At 57.6% G+C, this 13,940-nt stretch overlaps 2 protein-coding genes across 2 annotated transcripts in view; one reads left to right on the forward strand and one right to left on the reverse strand.

The window, feature by feature from the left end:
* TNRC18 (trinucleotide repeat containing 18) overlaps window positions 1–5,141 on the forward strand; it is a 55,164-nt gene extending 50,023 nt beyond the window's left edge. The window contains 4 exon segments of the mRNA XM_036392716.2: window positions 74–1,380; window positions 1,674–1,910; window positions 2,365–2,439; window positions 2,742–5,141. Of these exon segments, the coding sequence (XP_036248609.1) occupies window positions 74–1,380; window positions 1,674–1,910; window positions 2,365–2,439; window positions 2,742–2,948 (1,826 nt within the window). The 3' untranslated portion in view covers window positions 2,949–5,141.
* SLC29A4 (solute carrier family 29 member 4) lies at window positions 4,747–13,074 on the reverse strand. The gene is made up of 11 exons (XM_036392717.2): window positions 12,953–13,074; window positions 10,597–10,765; window positions 9,816–9,947; window positions 9,591–9,704; window positions 9,383–9,511; window positions 8,883–8,957; window positions 8,265–8,530; window positions 8,043–8,178; window positions 7,335–7,522; window positions 6,831–7,071; window positions 4,747–6,757 (listed from the first exon to the last, which is right to left on the reverse strand). The coding sequence occupies exons 2-11, from the start codon at window positions 10,754–10,756 to the stop codon at window positions 6,615–6,617; spliced, it is 1,584 nt and encodes a 527-aa protein (XP_036248610.1). The 5' UTR covers window positions 10,757–10,765; window positions 12,953–13,074; the 3' UTR covers window positions 4,747–6,614.
* Window positions 13,075–13,940: the final 866 nt, after the last annotated feature.

A 13,940-nucleotide genomic window follows, 5' to 3' on the forward strand; every position in this document is an offset into this window, starting at 1 on the left:
CTGGTTGTGTCTGAGCTAATAAAGCCCATCTGGAGGGATAACATAATGTCTTTGTGTTTCTTCCCCTCTGCAGAAGAGGCTGCCTTGCCTGAAGAGAAGGACCAGGTGGAGTCTTCACCTGTTACCTCCTCAGTCCCAGAGAAGCCGGCCTGCTTGAGCAAGCCAAGCATGAAGGGCTCACGAAAATCACAACCGCTGCCGACTGGAGGCTCTCCTGCTCCCACAGAGGAAAAGCGCTCAAAAGCCAGCAAAATGAAGATCTCCACGAAGCTGCACAGCCCCCCCCAACCCTCTTACCAGCCTGCTGTGTTTGGCAGCATCCTGGGCACAGAGCCCTACAGCGATCTCCCGGGAACGCTGGCAGCCTTTGGCTCCAGCGATGCTTCAGTGTCCAAAGCCAAGGCCAAGAAAGGACGGCCCACAGAAGAGACACAAGAGTTTGGCACCATGGTCAAGGCTCAGAGGAAGCATGACAATGAAATCCTGATCAAGCTGGACCATGAAGGTGTGATGTCTCCAAAGACAAAGAAGATGAAGGAGGCGATGAGGATGCTGGAGGACTCGAACCTGGCCAGTCGCAGAGATGGGAAGAGTCTCTTGGGGCTGGGCTATTCTGCTGCAGTGACTGTGGAGGGCAAGCAGAAATCTTCCCGAGCCAAGGTGGCTGAGGGAGACCCTTCCCCTGCCAGCTTTGGGGGAAAGTTTGATTCCTCAGCAGAGAGCCTTGCTGCCTCAAAGGACCAGGAAGAAAAGGCAGCAGCTCCAGCAGGTGTGGAGGAGTCTGAGAGCAACAGCAGTGACAGCAGCTCGGAGTCAGAGGGAGAAGAGGAGGCTGAGAAGAACCAAGGGGAAGCCCAGGACAGCAGCTCAGCCAGCTCAAGAGCATCCACCCCTCTCTCTTCCTCCAACTCCTCATCTTCTTCCTCTTCTAGCAGCAGCTCCTCTTCATCTTCATCTTCCTCCTCTTCCTCCACCTCATCAACCTCTTCTTCATCAAGCTCCAGCTCTTCTTCCTCCTCCACTACGGATGAAGATTCCTCCTGTAGCTCTGACGACGAAGTAGCTGAGGCCCAGCCGAGTTCCTCGGTGCAGCAAACCCTCCCACCCAAGCAAACCAAGCAGGCAGGGAAATCCCGGGCGTCCTCCCACCCGCAGAGCCAGAAGCAGCCTCAGCAGCAGCCTCAGCAGCAGCCTCAGCAGCAGCCGGCAGCGCCGCAGGGCGGCAACAAGAGCCGGCCCAAGAAGCGCGAGGGCATCCACCTGCCCACCACCAAGGAGCTGGCCAAGCGCCAGCGCCTGCCCTCCGTGGAGAACAGGCCCAAGATCGCTGCTTTCCTCCCGGCACGGCAGCTGTGGAAGTGGTTTGGGAAACCCACGCAGGTAAATGCTCCGTAGTGCTCTGCACTCAGCACTGGTTTTGTCTTCTGGTGCTTCTTCCCTTTTCCTGGGGTGGTGGAACTGCTGGTGTGGTGTGTCCAGTGTGCAGGGAGATAGGGGTTGGCTTTCACTGTGTTGAGGAAGCCATTCTGTGTGGTGCATCCGTCTGCCCCAGTTCCTGTGGGAATACTGCCAACAGAAAAGGGATGCATGCAGCACAAACAGGGCAAACAGTGGTGTGCAGGGAAAATGTGGGTGATTCCTGGCTGACCACTTGCATGATCCTCTCTTGGCAGAGACGAGGAATGAAAGGGAAGGCCAGGAAGCTGTTCTACAAGGCCATCGTGCGGGGCAAGGAGATCATCCGCATCGGAGACTGCGCCGTTTTCCTCTCCGCCGGCCGCCCCAACCTGCCCTACATTGGCCGGATCCAGAGCATGTGGGAATCCTGGGGCAACAATATGGTGGTCCGAGTCAAATGGTTTTATCATCCAGAAGAAACCAACCCTGGGAAGAAACTCAATGAAGGCAAGGTAGGCTGGTCTCCTTTGCTGAGAGGGCTGCAAAGCTCCTTGCTGCCTTTTGTTTCCAACGAGGAGGAAAACACACAAAGCCCAGTTTTTTACTGGTACCCCCCATTCTTCCATCTTGTGGGGGCTGCCTGTGGTGTGGGCAAGCCCAGTATTGGCTCCTTGAAGAAGGGAGGGGTGGGTTTCTTTGTATTAGGAAATAAAGACTTTTGTGTGGGTCCAGAAAAAGTGTCAAGAGCCAGATCAAGTCTTTAAAGTGTAAGGAGGATGGGCTTGGTGCTCAGAAACAGTTAATTTTGCACATGTGCAGCTGGTTTACAGCAGGATTTATTCCTAGTGGCAGTGGGCAGGGGTTGAAGGTCCAAAAGCACATGTGGTGGGCAGGAGATGGTGGCATGGAAAGACAGCAAATTCACCAGGTTTTCATTTCTGTTTCTTCTTTTCTTCTTGGGCACAGCGCTGGGATCAGAAATCAGGCAGGAGTCTGGCCACAGCTTTGCAGGCATCCAACCAGAGGAAGGACTTTATGGAGGTTGGTGAGACTGGGAGAAGGCTGGGAGGAAATGCTGGGTACCCTGTAACAAATAAATACTGGAAATGCCCCCCAAACTTCTCTGGCTCTTGATTTTTGCCTTTGCTGCCAAGTCTGCAGTGCCCAGGACTTGGGATGGATATTTCTGGGAGGGTGGAGTAGCTGCAGGTGCTGGGTGTGGGGAAGAACAGGGAGCATTATGATGAGTGTTTTTCCTACTTACTGAAGATGATGCTGTAAATGCTGTGTGATCTAATGGCTCCTTTTTTCCCCACCTCCTTCCTTCTCTTCCTGTTGTGCAGAGAGCCCTCTACCAGTCCTCTCATGTGGATGAAAATGATGTCCAGACCATCTCACACAAGTGTCTTGTTGTTGGTCTGGATCAATATGAGCAGATGCTAAAGACAAAGAAATACCAAGACAGTGAGGACCTCTACTACCTTGCAGGGACCTACGAGCCCACCACGGGCATGATCTTCAACACTGACGGGGTCCCTGTCATCTGCTGACCGCCCAGGGGACACATGCCACCCCCTGGGAAGGGATGGGACAAACCTGAGGACGTGCCTGTTCAGACGACATGATTGTTTCTTTCAATGCTCATTTCTGTGTCACACTACAGACAGGAGAGCGCGAGAGACACGAGGAGGAAGGAGAAGGCTGAAGAAAGGGGTTGGGGAAGCAGTTACAGGACTCGAGGAAGATGCCATTGGGGTGGTGGTGGTGGTGCTTGAACCCCGAGGCTCTTCTGGAAGTGGCTTTAAGTACGGTGACACTTGACCAACTTCTTCCTTCCTCCTTTTGGTCCAGGAAAGCACATGGGTCTCGTGATCATTTCACCAGCGGGACCCCCCGGCAGGAGGGATCCCTTTTGTGTCATTTTTCCCCATCAGTAACTCGGAAGCCGCCCGCATGTGGAAGGACCCTCTTGCCTTCTGCGTGCGCTCCTCTCCGTCCTTATATTCCCTTTCCTGTTTAGTTTCGCATGACCCTTTATAGGAAGGACAGGGTGAAAGAGAAAGGAGATGAGTCTCTCTCAGCGCCTCGTCTCTATCCTCTCAGCGCCTTTTTGCCGTTCCCTTTCCCTGGAGGCCCCTCTGGCAGCGTGTGGAGCACAAAAGGGCAGGGCTGGCTCCAGCACAGAGATGGCAGAAGAGAATCCTCTGGCCTGGGAGGAGCCAGGTGGAAGAGGAGCCAGCATCCAGTCTTGGACGCTGCCTTCCCATTGCCTTGAACAAACTGAACCCTCTGCAGCTCTGCACCCCTGCCCTGTGAAGGTGCTAGAGGGAGCAAGCAGGTGGCAAGGGGGGTGACACGTGGCAAACTGAGACCTCATCTTGGAGCATGCAGTGAAGGGGCAGGAAAAGAATGGGAAAAGCTGCAGTGAAGGGGCAGGAAAAGACTGGGAAAAGCTGCAGTGAAGGGGCAGGAAAAGACTGGGAAAAGCTGCAGTGAAGGAGCAGGAAAAGACTGGGAAAAGCTGCTGCTTTATGCTTGGAGGAGAGAAGATCAGAGGCCACGGGATTCTGGCATCCCTCACCCAGCTTTACCTGCCATGCCTTGCCTGTGCTGAGACGTGGAGCTGCTGGGAAGCCTTGCCCATGGTTTGAAGGGAATGGGGGCAGTGTGTGAACCCAGCTGTGCCTGCCCACGGCGCTCCCACAGCCAGAGCCCCGCTGCCACCTTGGGCTCAGGGACTGCACCCTTCAGCTTCCTCCATCCACGGAGGAGCTGAGCTCCCCTTGGGCACACGCCGCTGCTGCTCCAGGGTTACACCTGGCAAGAGGGAACACTGGAGGAGAACCTGAGGAGAACAATGCACCATCCTTGCACTTAAACAAAACTCCAAGAGACGCACTGATCTTTGCAACTCCCGACTCGCACTACGGATCGCCGGGACGCGGAGCAGGGGCGATGCTTAAGCCAAGGACACATTGGAAACTCTCCACCCTGGCTGCGTACCAGAGACTGGAGGCCGGGGCTCAGGGGTGAGGGACAGCCCCACAGAGTTACCCCTCGTCCTTTAAACAAACCACATGGTGCTGAGCTCGTACCATCTCCAGCCCGGGCCACCGGCGCCTCGGCACGGCGGACAGTGACGGTTCTAGCCTGTACAGTTTTAATGTACCAAAAGACTCTTTAGCCCTCCTGTATTATAAGTCTTTAAATGGATTCAACTTTTTAATTATAAATATAAATATAAATATATATATATAAATATAAACTTTTTAAAACTGTGAAAAAAATTATGAAATTATAAAAAACAAAAAAAGAAAAAAACCCACAACGGCAGAAATGAACACAGTCTGACGTTTAGAATATTATTTTTTATTTCCTGTTGGATTGTGATTGTAAATGATCTGGGAACAGGCACACCCCCCACGCTCAAAGTGTACTGTACTTCTAGAAGCAAATTGTGTGAGCATATTTTAAAGAGCGAGAGAGAGAGAGCGCGCGAGAGAGATTTTATGCTAATGTTAAATAGAAAGCACTTAAAACCCACTGCCTTCTATGGAACACAAGGATATTTCAGACAATCGAGAGGAAAGGAGAGCCAGGTTTTTGTCTTTTTGTTTTGTTTTGTTTATGTTTTTGTTTAAAACAATTTTTTTGGCATTCTGTTTGTTGGAGAACTCCGTGTGATCTTTTTTCATAAAAAAAAAAAAAAATCTAATTGAAAAAAAGCAACCCAACAAAGCATCTTTCTTTGTCTCGCTTGTCCTGACCGCAGGGTGTTTCTCCCCTTGGTGGCAATGATGGCTTTTTGGCTCAGCCCCTGCCCTGAAGAAAGACACAACCCAGGTGCCTGGTGGCTTTTTGGGGAGAACCCATCTGTGTGAGTTGGTGGCACCGATGGACAGGACTGGACACTGGAGTAGAGGTGTCTGCTGCACAGGGCCTGGAAGTGTGAGTCCTCCCCCTGCCACCGTGCCCAGGGCACCATGTGCTGAGGATGAAATGCTGGATTTGCTCTTTTTTGGTGTGAGCTGCACTTCATACAGGCAGGAGCTTGGCACAGTCAGACCCTCCCATGCTGCGGGGGCCGGGTCAGGGCCAGGCCTGGCACTCGCTGGCTCCTTGGGCATCCCTGGGAGGTGGCACCTGCCAGTTGGCACAGCGAGGTGCAGCTGGTCCCAAAACGTGGTGTTGGCACCTTCTCGTGATGTTTTCTGCTCCTCTTGGCCTGTTCCCTCTCCTGTGTGCTGCCCATGGCAGTTTGCAGGCTGGTGGGGGTTTGTTGTAACCCAGTGACATGTTCCACCACCCCAGGTGACAAGAGGGCCCTGAAGATGGAGACCAGCACAAAGGGCACCCCAAAACCCAACAGGACAGGCAGCAGGCACCATCCTGTGTGTGTTTGCCAGCCTAGCCCATCACCAGCAGTCAAGTGCCAGTGGCACAGCTAAGGACCAGTCATTGTTACAAAGACATTTAATTATTTAATCAGCTTCACTTACATCCTGTGCAATAAATCTTGAAGCTCAGCAGTGGCACAGGCAGTGCTGCAGCCTTGGGACCTCCCCTGTCTACCCCTTGCAATGGAGCAGATTCACAGTGTGGGGTGGGGGGAGGCAGGACCCTGCCTCTGTTGCAGTTAGGGGGGGTAAAACAAGACACAATTAAAAAAAAAATCTTTTTTCCCCATCCATATGATTCACATATTTAGGGAGGGACTGTGATTTTAAGCCATTCCTGGTGAAAACCTGCAGCACCATCACTGGAAGTGAAGATGCACCTTCCCAGAGCCATGGGGGACTGAAGGAATGCTTCTTTCCTCTCTTGCTCCTCTTCTTTCTCACCAGCCCTCCATCACCCTCCTCCCCAGTGCTGGTCCTATTCCCTTTGGGATTTGGCAGTATTTTCTTCCTCCTGTCAATGGCTTGGCGCAAACAGCAGATCCCCAGCCTTCACTGGAGAGCTGCACATTGCTGATGGGGAGACCCCCAAAAGCAACAAGAACTGTCCCCTGGGGTGGGAGGAATGTCACCCCAAGCAGTGGCCCTGCACAGTGCCTGGCTGGGAATGCCACAGCCCTGTGCCAACAGGATACCAGTCCTTGTCCATGCTGGGGTGGCTTTCAGGCTCCAGGCTCCCTCCTTGAGGAGGGATGTGGGGCGCTGGGGACCACGGTGGGAAGCAGGTTCCATCCTGTCCCCATTGCCCCACCCCAGGGCTCAGTAGCCCGAGGTAAAGGAGCCATTGGAGGTTTCAGTGTAGAAACAGCTGCTGTGGGAGGTACTGGTGAGGCTGTAGGCAAAATAGGCCACGGCCGAGCCCAGCGTCAGGCCCGTCATGTAGGACACGGTCATGGTGTTCCCTGTGGGAAGGGACAGGGGGGGTCAGGGTGCTCTGGCCACACCACTGGGGTTCCCAGGAGGGCTCAGTCCTACCTGCCAGCTCCCGCTGCTCCGGGCTGACCTTGCCCGCGGCCAGGATCATGGGTACGCTGCCAAAGTAGCCGTTGGTGATGCCCATGAGGAGGGAGAAGATGCAGGGCCAGGCGGGGTGGCCAAAGGTGGGCTGCCCGTTGGGGTAGACACACATGATGAAGAGGGGGATGAAGACCACGCGGAGGCAGGAGTAGACGAGGAGGTGGGTCCCTCTCCAGTCGTAGGGCAGGGCAGCCAGGATCTGCAGTGAGGGCAGAGATTCTGCTGAGGGGATGAGGAGGCTGGGGAGGGCCCTGCTGTGCCCAAAGTGGGGTAACGAGGAGATGAGATGGTGGAAAGAGCAACTGCTGTGGGAACCCAACCTTGGCCGTGCTGGTGAGCACCAGCCTCACACTGCTTAGACCCCCGTGGGTGAGATGACCCTTTGGTGGAGGCAAATGGCTTAGAAAGAGGGCACCAAAGGAGGACAGACCGCCCCTGTGCTGGCTCTGGCCTCTCTCCTACCTTGCCGACGAAGTCAGAGAGGTTGAAGATGGCCATGATGAGGATGGGGAGCCATTCCCCCAGCGTGCAGTTGTGGATCTCCGACTCCAGCCCGGGAAAGAGGCACAGTGTGATGAAGTAGGTCATGGCGATGGAGAGCATGTAGGCCCAGATCAGGCGGGACACGACGTAGCGGTAGAGCAGCATGTCTGGCAGGGACAGGCAGCACAGCTCAGCCAAAACTGCAGCCCAGCCCCCTTGCAGAGCCTGAGAGCTTTGTTTGACCCCCAGGGATGCCTTCAGAGATGAGTTTGCCCCATGGTTATGGGCACATAGTTAGGAAAGGGATCATAGAATCATAGAATGGATTGGGATGGAAGGGACTGTGAAAGACCATCTAGTTCCAACCCCCTGCCATGGACAGGGACACCTTCCACTATCCCAGGTGGCTGCAAGCCCCATCCAACCTGGCCTTGGACACTTTCAGTTGGACAGCTTCTCTGGGCAGCATGTGTCAGGGCCTTCCCACCCTCATAGAGAATTTCTGGATAATATCCCATCTAATCCTGTCCTCTTGTCAGTTTGAAACTGTTTCCCTTTGTCCTGTTCTTCCATACCCTTTTCAAAAGTCCCTCTCCAGCCTTGGGGATGATCCTCCCCCATTACACTGGGTCACCAATCATTTATCCCACCCCACGGGCATGGCTTTCCCCCGAGCCCACCACTCACCTCGGAAGCTGGGCCAGCTCCTCTTGATCTTGGGCCGAGGCACATCAAAGCGCATGTAGGTGCCACTCCCAGCCAGCTCAGCTTCGGGGCCGGGGCTGCCCCGCGGGGAGCTCGGCTGCCCCTGCTCCCGGTTTTCCTGCGTGAGGGAAGAGAGGACAGCAGCGCTGAGACGCAGTGGCAAAGAACGCCGGGGGACAGCAGGGAAACCCACGCTTGGCTTACAAATCTGACATCCTCGGAGGTGACGTCGTGGTGGACGCGGTAGCCGGAGCTGGGCTCGCCGGCCCCGCGGCTCTCGGGGAGGCCCTGGCGGGAGCTGTCGGTGTAGTAACGCACGAAGCGCGTGCGCTTCACCAGCAGGTGCAGGATGAAGCACGTCAGCTCCATGCCGATGGAGATGAAGAAGAAGATGACGGTGTTCTCCTTCTCGTCCGACAGCAGCAGCTTGGTGAAGATGCGGCTGAGCGAGATGATGACCCCGGCGGTGCCTGGGTGGTGTGGGGGAGCTGTCAGTGCTGGGCCCCTCTGAATCCCAGCTCAGGGATCCTCATCACCCCACACCATGTGGATGGGATGCTTCCCCATATAGAGGAGTCACCAGCAGTGATTTTGGGGTGATAAAGCTCCTGGTGGGCATCCCCACCCCCAGCCTGGCATGGCAGTGCAGGGACTTAGAAACCAGTAAACTCCCTGGTTTGCTGGGGAGCACCCTGGGGTATCCCTGATCTGTTGGCTCTGCTGGGACCAGTGGGGACCCAGGTGTGGCTCACTGGGGCCCCAGGAGAAGGTGCAAGTCCCCGTGGTGGGCTGTGGACACGGTCGGTGGCTGTGGGTACTTACTCTCACCCGTCATCACTCCCTGCGTGTAGCGCTTGGGCAGCAGCCCCGTGTAGCCGTAGAAGCTGGATTGCTGCACTTCAGGAGAGAGGCACAGAGGGGAGAAGGAGGGATTATTGCTGCAGCTGAAACTCCGGGAAGGGGGAAGAAACCCCAGAGGGAACCCATGAGCTGTGCCAGCTGGGAGCTGCTCCTTCCAGCAGCCTCCTTGCTCCAAAAGCAGGAGGGCCTTTTTTCCCTCCCTGGATGCTCCACTGTGTCTGTTCCCACCCAGAGTGGCCACCAGGTGTGGGGGCCCAGATCAGTGGTGTCAGTGACCAATACACAGTTTGGTGCTGGTGCCCCTGGCCAGTCCCACAATGCCTGGACAGAGGTGGATGGGATGGGGCAGGGACCTGAGGGTTACAGGGAGCAGAGCAGGAGGTTTTCCCAGGAGAGCTCAGGGATGGGGCTGTTTCCCTCCCTTCCCTGCCATGTCCCATCCCAGCTGCTCTGCCACATACCTGTGCAGCCAAAGGCCACCACCCCGACAGCCACCAGGTTGATGGCGTAGGCTTGTCTGCGGCTGAACAGCTCCAGCCACACGTCGCAGATGCTGACGAAGAGCAGGGGCCCCAGGGCGAAGAGGTAGCCTGTGGGGAGGAGACAGAGGTGGTGGCAGGGGCACAGCACGGGCACAGCACTGCCTGGGGCTGCAGGGACCCCACTCACCCACGGAGATCCGCGTGTGCAAGCTCAGCAGCTCCACCAGCGCGTTGTTGAGGATGACGGCCACCAAGGCCACCAGGATGTAGGTGAGGCTCATGTCAAAGACAATGGAGGTCCCTGGAGAGAAGCAGGTGAAGGGGGGACAGGAGTTCAGCTCCCTTGGAAGTGGGATTGAGCTCTCTCCAGGTTTGGGGTGTCAGGGAAGTGCTGGAGCTGCTCCAGACCTACCTGGGTATTTATGGTGCAGGTAATCCACATCAGTGATAAAGCTGTTGTAGGGCAGGAGAAATCCCACCCCAGCCAGCAGCATGGCAAAATAAATCCCATGGTATCGATCCTGGGGCTCAGGGTCCTCAGAAACTGCCCCAGAAGAGGAAAGAAAGAGAAAAAGATGTGACAGTGGCACTGCTGCACCCCTGGGATCCACATGAGACCTCAGCCTTGAGGCAATGAAACAGCTCAGCTCCCTGTAGATGTACAAATAAACAGCCCCAGCTCTGAGAAGTTCCTTCCCTAAATAAAGACATTTCAGTGGAGACCCAGGAGGCAGGAAAACATCTGGGTTTTGGGCGTCTGGTGGGTTTTAACTGCAGCTAAACAAGCTGAGAGCCAAGGCAGTGCAGGTAACAGCACAAGTCAAGGTGCAGGAAGGGTCAGAGGTGGCTGTGGAGGTGGACAGGGCTGCCTCAGGATGTGGAGCAGGGCTGGGGTGACTCCCAGGAGTGCCCCTGAGTCCTGCATGGAGAAAGATGAAGCTGCAGGCTGGGGGTGAGCCTGGCAGGACAACCAGGGCACCAATCCTCAACTCCTTACCAGCCTGCAGATCCCACTGTCACAGGATGTGCAGGTGGCTCACACGGGTACAAAAAGGGATGAAAAAGGGTAGTGGGCAATATTGTGGCATTTCAGGCTATTTGTGGCTATTAAACCCATCCCAGGAAGCTCCTAAGGGGGTGGGAAACCAGCAGGGAACCTGGCTGTGGGTCAGGTTGGGCCGTGCCTGCCTCACCTGGCTCCATGAAGGTGAGGACACCCTTGGCCTGGCTGCCCCGCTGCAGCTCGTCCTCCTCCAGCTGGTAGCTGTCGAAGCTGAAGCTCATCACCACGTTCCCCTCGGGTGTCACTGCTGGGCTCAGCTCCTTGAAGCGCTCGGCGCCCACCGAGCCCATCCTGGCCACCTGAGAGGAGGGACAGCAGTGACAGGGACACCCCCAGGGTGCACAGATGCCCCCAGGTGGTGCCAGGGGTCTGCAAGGGACAATGACACGCGGCTGGCCCTGAGCCTTCTCCGCCTCACAGTTCTGATGGGTTTTTTCCACCTGGAAAGATGATTTCCCCCGGGCAAATGGGATCACCGAGGTTCTGAGCAGAAGTTTGGCTTTGGGGTGGTGAGCAGTGCTCGTGGGGGACCCCCAGGAGCCACCCCCGAGGCACAGCTGGGCTCAGCACCTCCCTGGGATGCTACCAAAGACAAATGCCACTGTGATTTCCAAAAGCAATTAGGGAAATTAATGGATGGAATCCACCCAGGGAAGGCGGCTGCGGGGAAGGTCCCGGCTGCCTCGGGGAGCCCTGGCTCCCTGCAGGCTGCACATTTGCTCTGCTTTTTGCCCTTTTCAGCATCTCTGGTGCCTGGGGCTGGGGCAGAGCTGCTGGCCCGGGCAGACACACTCCTGCAGCTTTCAGAGAGGGGATGGGATTTGACTCCGCTTTTTTCAGATCTGCTTTTCTGGGAGATCAGAACCAGCACGGACCTGCCAGAGAGACCCCAGCATCACACCTGAGGGGCTGCACCAAATACATCCCAAAATGAGCTCTCCAAATACTCAACACCCTCCAATGACCCCACCAGAGCCATCCAAAACAGGGTTCATCCCTGTGGTACAACCCCAGAGGACTGCTCTGAATTCCTTGTCTGTCCCCAGCCCACCTCCTGCAGATCTCCCTGGCATCCAGGGGTGGTGGTGGTGAAAAAATCTCCTCCAAGGCAGCAGGTTGAGTCAGGCAAGGGAGGAAAAATCAATGACAGTGATTTCTTTGGTCTCCCTGCCAGACATGGCGTTTGCAGGAGCAGAGAGGTTTTCCAGCTGCCAGCATATGATGGAGGGCCCTGAGGAGGGGGCAAACGTGGTGCCCACAGACCCTGAGAGTGAGTTCCTGGAGCCTAAGATGTTTCTCTTGTGCAGGGATGGGTGCACAGGGCAGCACTGCCCCAGCCCCGAGGCTGTGCTGAGGTCACAGCGCTGCTGGGGGGCTGGGATGGGGTCCCCTCCCTCCCTCCCTCCCCATGCTGGGGTTCACCCCAACACCCCCATCCCAGAGCAGAGCAGCCCAGCAGGGCACATTGTCGTGGGGGCACCGCTCCACCCTGCTCCTCCCAGGCGAGCTGCCTGCAATCCCCTTCGCCCGCACCCTCCTGTGCCTGCTGCCGCCCCAGGCAATAAAACCCAGTGGGAAGCATCTCCCGGGATGCCGGAGAGCCTGTTGCAGGGTTTTTCCATAGCAGAAATCCCAGCTGGAGAACAAACCAGCTGGAGAAACCTCGTACGTACTGTGTGTGGCCCAAACTTGCCGGGGCCGGGAGCGGAGCGGGATGCGGGGTGCGGGGTGCGGGATGCGGGGTGCGGGATGCGGGATGCGAGGTGCGGGATGCGGGGTGCGGGATGCGGGGTGCGGGATGCGGGGTGCGGGATGCGGGGTGCGGGGTGCGGGATGCGGGATGCAGGATGCGGGGTGCGGGGTGCGGGATGCAGGATGCGGGGTGCGGGGTGCGGGATGCAGGATGCGGGGTGCGGGGTGCGGGGTGCGGGATGCGGGGTGCGGGATGCAGGATGCGGGGTGCGGGATGCGGGATGCGCTGCACGGCCGCGGCGCTGGACCAGCCTCCGGCGCTCTCCGCCTCGCTCCCCCGAGCATCCCTGCGCTGCCGTAAATTGGATTTTCTCCTCCTGCTGGATTTACATCCGTCTGTCCCTACGGATTTACACCCTGCCGCCCCTGTGGCCCCAGCGTGGGGGTGGGAGCGTTTCTCCATCCCGGGCAGGGGTGGGAGGTCTCACCCGAGAGGAGCCCTTGCCCCGCTGCCCCCCGGCTCTGCGTGACCCTCGAGCACCGCAGCCCTCCTGTCAGGGCACAAAAGCGCTTTTTGCTCAGCCAAAAGGGTCCCCCGACATCTTGCCAGCGGCGAAGTTGCCACAAACGGGGGGAATTCAGTGACCCACGTCCCCGGTGTGAAGGAGAAGCTCCCGGCCGCGCCCGGGGGATGCTCGGCGGGGCCAGGGCGGGCAGGGGCTCGAGCGGCGGCTTCCCCTCCTTGTCCCCCGCTCCCCGGCGGTCCCGGCCGAGAACAACAGGTCGGTTCTTACCTCTGTCCGCCGCGGCGGCTCTGCGGCACCGGCGCTGGCCCGCCCCGCTCAGCCCCGGCGGCCGCCGGGCCCCGGCCCCGCCATAGCGGAGCCTCCGCCGGGAGGGGGCCGGCACCGAGTGCGGCGGCGGCGGCGCGGAGCGGGGGCGGCCCCGGCTCTGCCTCCCCCCGGCTCTGCCTCACCCGGCCCTGCCTCCCGCCCGCCCCCCGCTCCACCCCCGAGCCCCCCCCGGCCCCGGAGAGGCTTTCCCGGTGCGCACCCCCGGCCATGGGCACCGCCTGTAGGTGCCGCCTGCAGGTACCGGCTAGAGGCGCCTTGGAGGGACCGCGGAGGTCCGGAGCTAATTGCCAAGAGAGATTAATTAGGAAGAAAGCCCCGGTAATTTAGTTCAGGGCATGAGCTTTTCAGGGAGAGGGTCATTCGTGCCCTGTGAAGGGTTCTGTCTAAGAGGGGCTGATGGAATCTGGATGGATGGATGGATGGATGGATGGATGGATGGATGGATGGATGGATGGATGGATGGATGGATGGATGGATGGATGGACAAACGGCGGGATGGATGGAGGGATGGAGGGACGGATGGACAGATGGATGGATGGCAGCTCTGGTTAACAGAACACAGCAATCCCTCAGCTTTTTTGAGGAAACAGCCAAGAGAGTCTCTGCTCCCTTCCAAAAGCAGGGAATGGAGGCAGAGGAGGAAGGGAGCCAGCAACATGGAGCAGTGAGGATACCGTCCAGGGAGAAGACACGTGTCCCCAGGGTGGGTGACCCAGGCAGGGACCTCATGAGTGTCCCCACCCCTCCTGGGCTGGGTGAGCTGGCCCAGGCTGCAGGCTCCATCACGGGATCTGGTGCTTTTCTCCAGGAGCAGCAAGGCACAGAGGCAGCGAGCTGGGTGAGAGCCCTGCGGGACCATCCTTGGGCTCTGCCCCGGAGTGTGTGAGGATGGAGGCAGCGGGAAGGAGAGGAGGAACCATCCCTGCCC

Source organism: Molothrus ater, chromosome 16 (genome assembly GCF_012460135.2).
Source record: "Molothrus ater isolate BHLD 08-10-18 breed brown headed cowbird chromosome 16, BPBGC_Mater_1.1, whole genome shotgun sequence".
NCBI classification, from domain to species: Eukaryota; Metazoa; Chordata; class Aves; order Passeriformes; family Icteridae; genus Molothrus; species Molothrus ater.

What these genes read in the sequence shown, in the direction of transcription:
- SLC29A4 (XM_036392717.2), bottom strand. Translation starts at nt 10,756, where the DNA reads ATGGGCTCGGTGGGCGCCGAGCGCTTCAAGGAGCTGAGCCCAGCAGTG. An exon ending in TCTCTGACTTCGTCGGCAAG is followed by an intron (nt 7,072 to 7,334) that starts GTAGGAGAGAGG and finishes CCCTCACTGCAG; the next exon opens with ATCCTGGCTGCCCTGCCCTA. An exon ending in GGAGCAGCGGGAGCTGGCAG is followed by an intron (nt 6,758 to 6,830) that starts GTAGGACTGAGC and finishes CCCTTCCCACAG; the next exon opens with GGAACACCATGACCGTGTCC.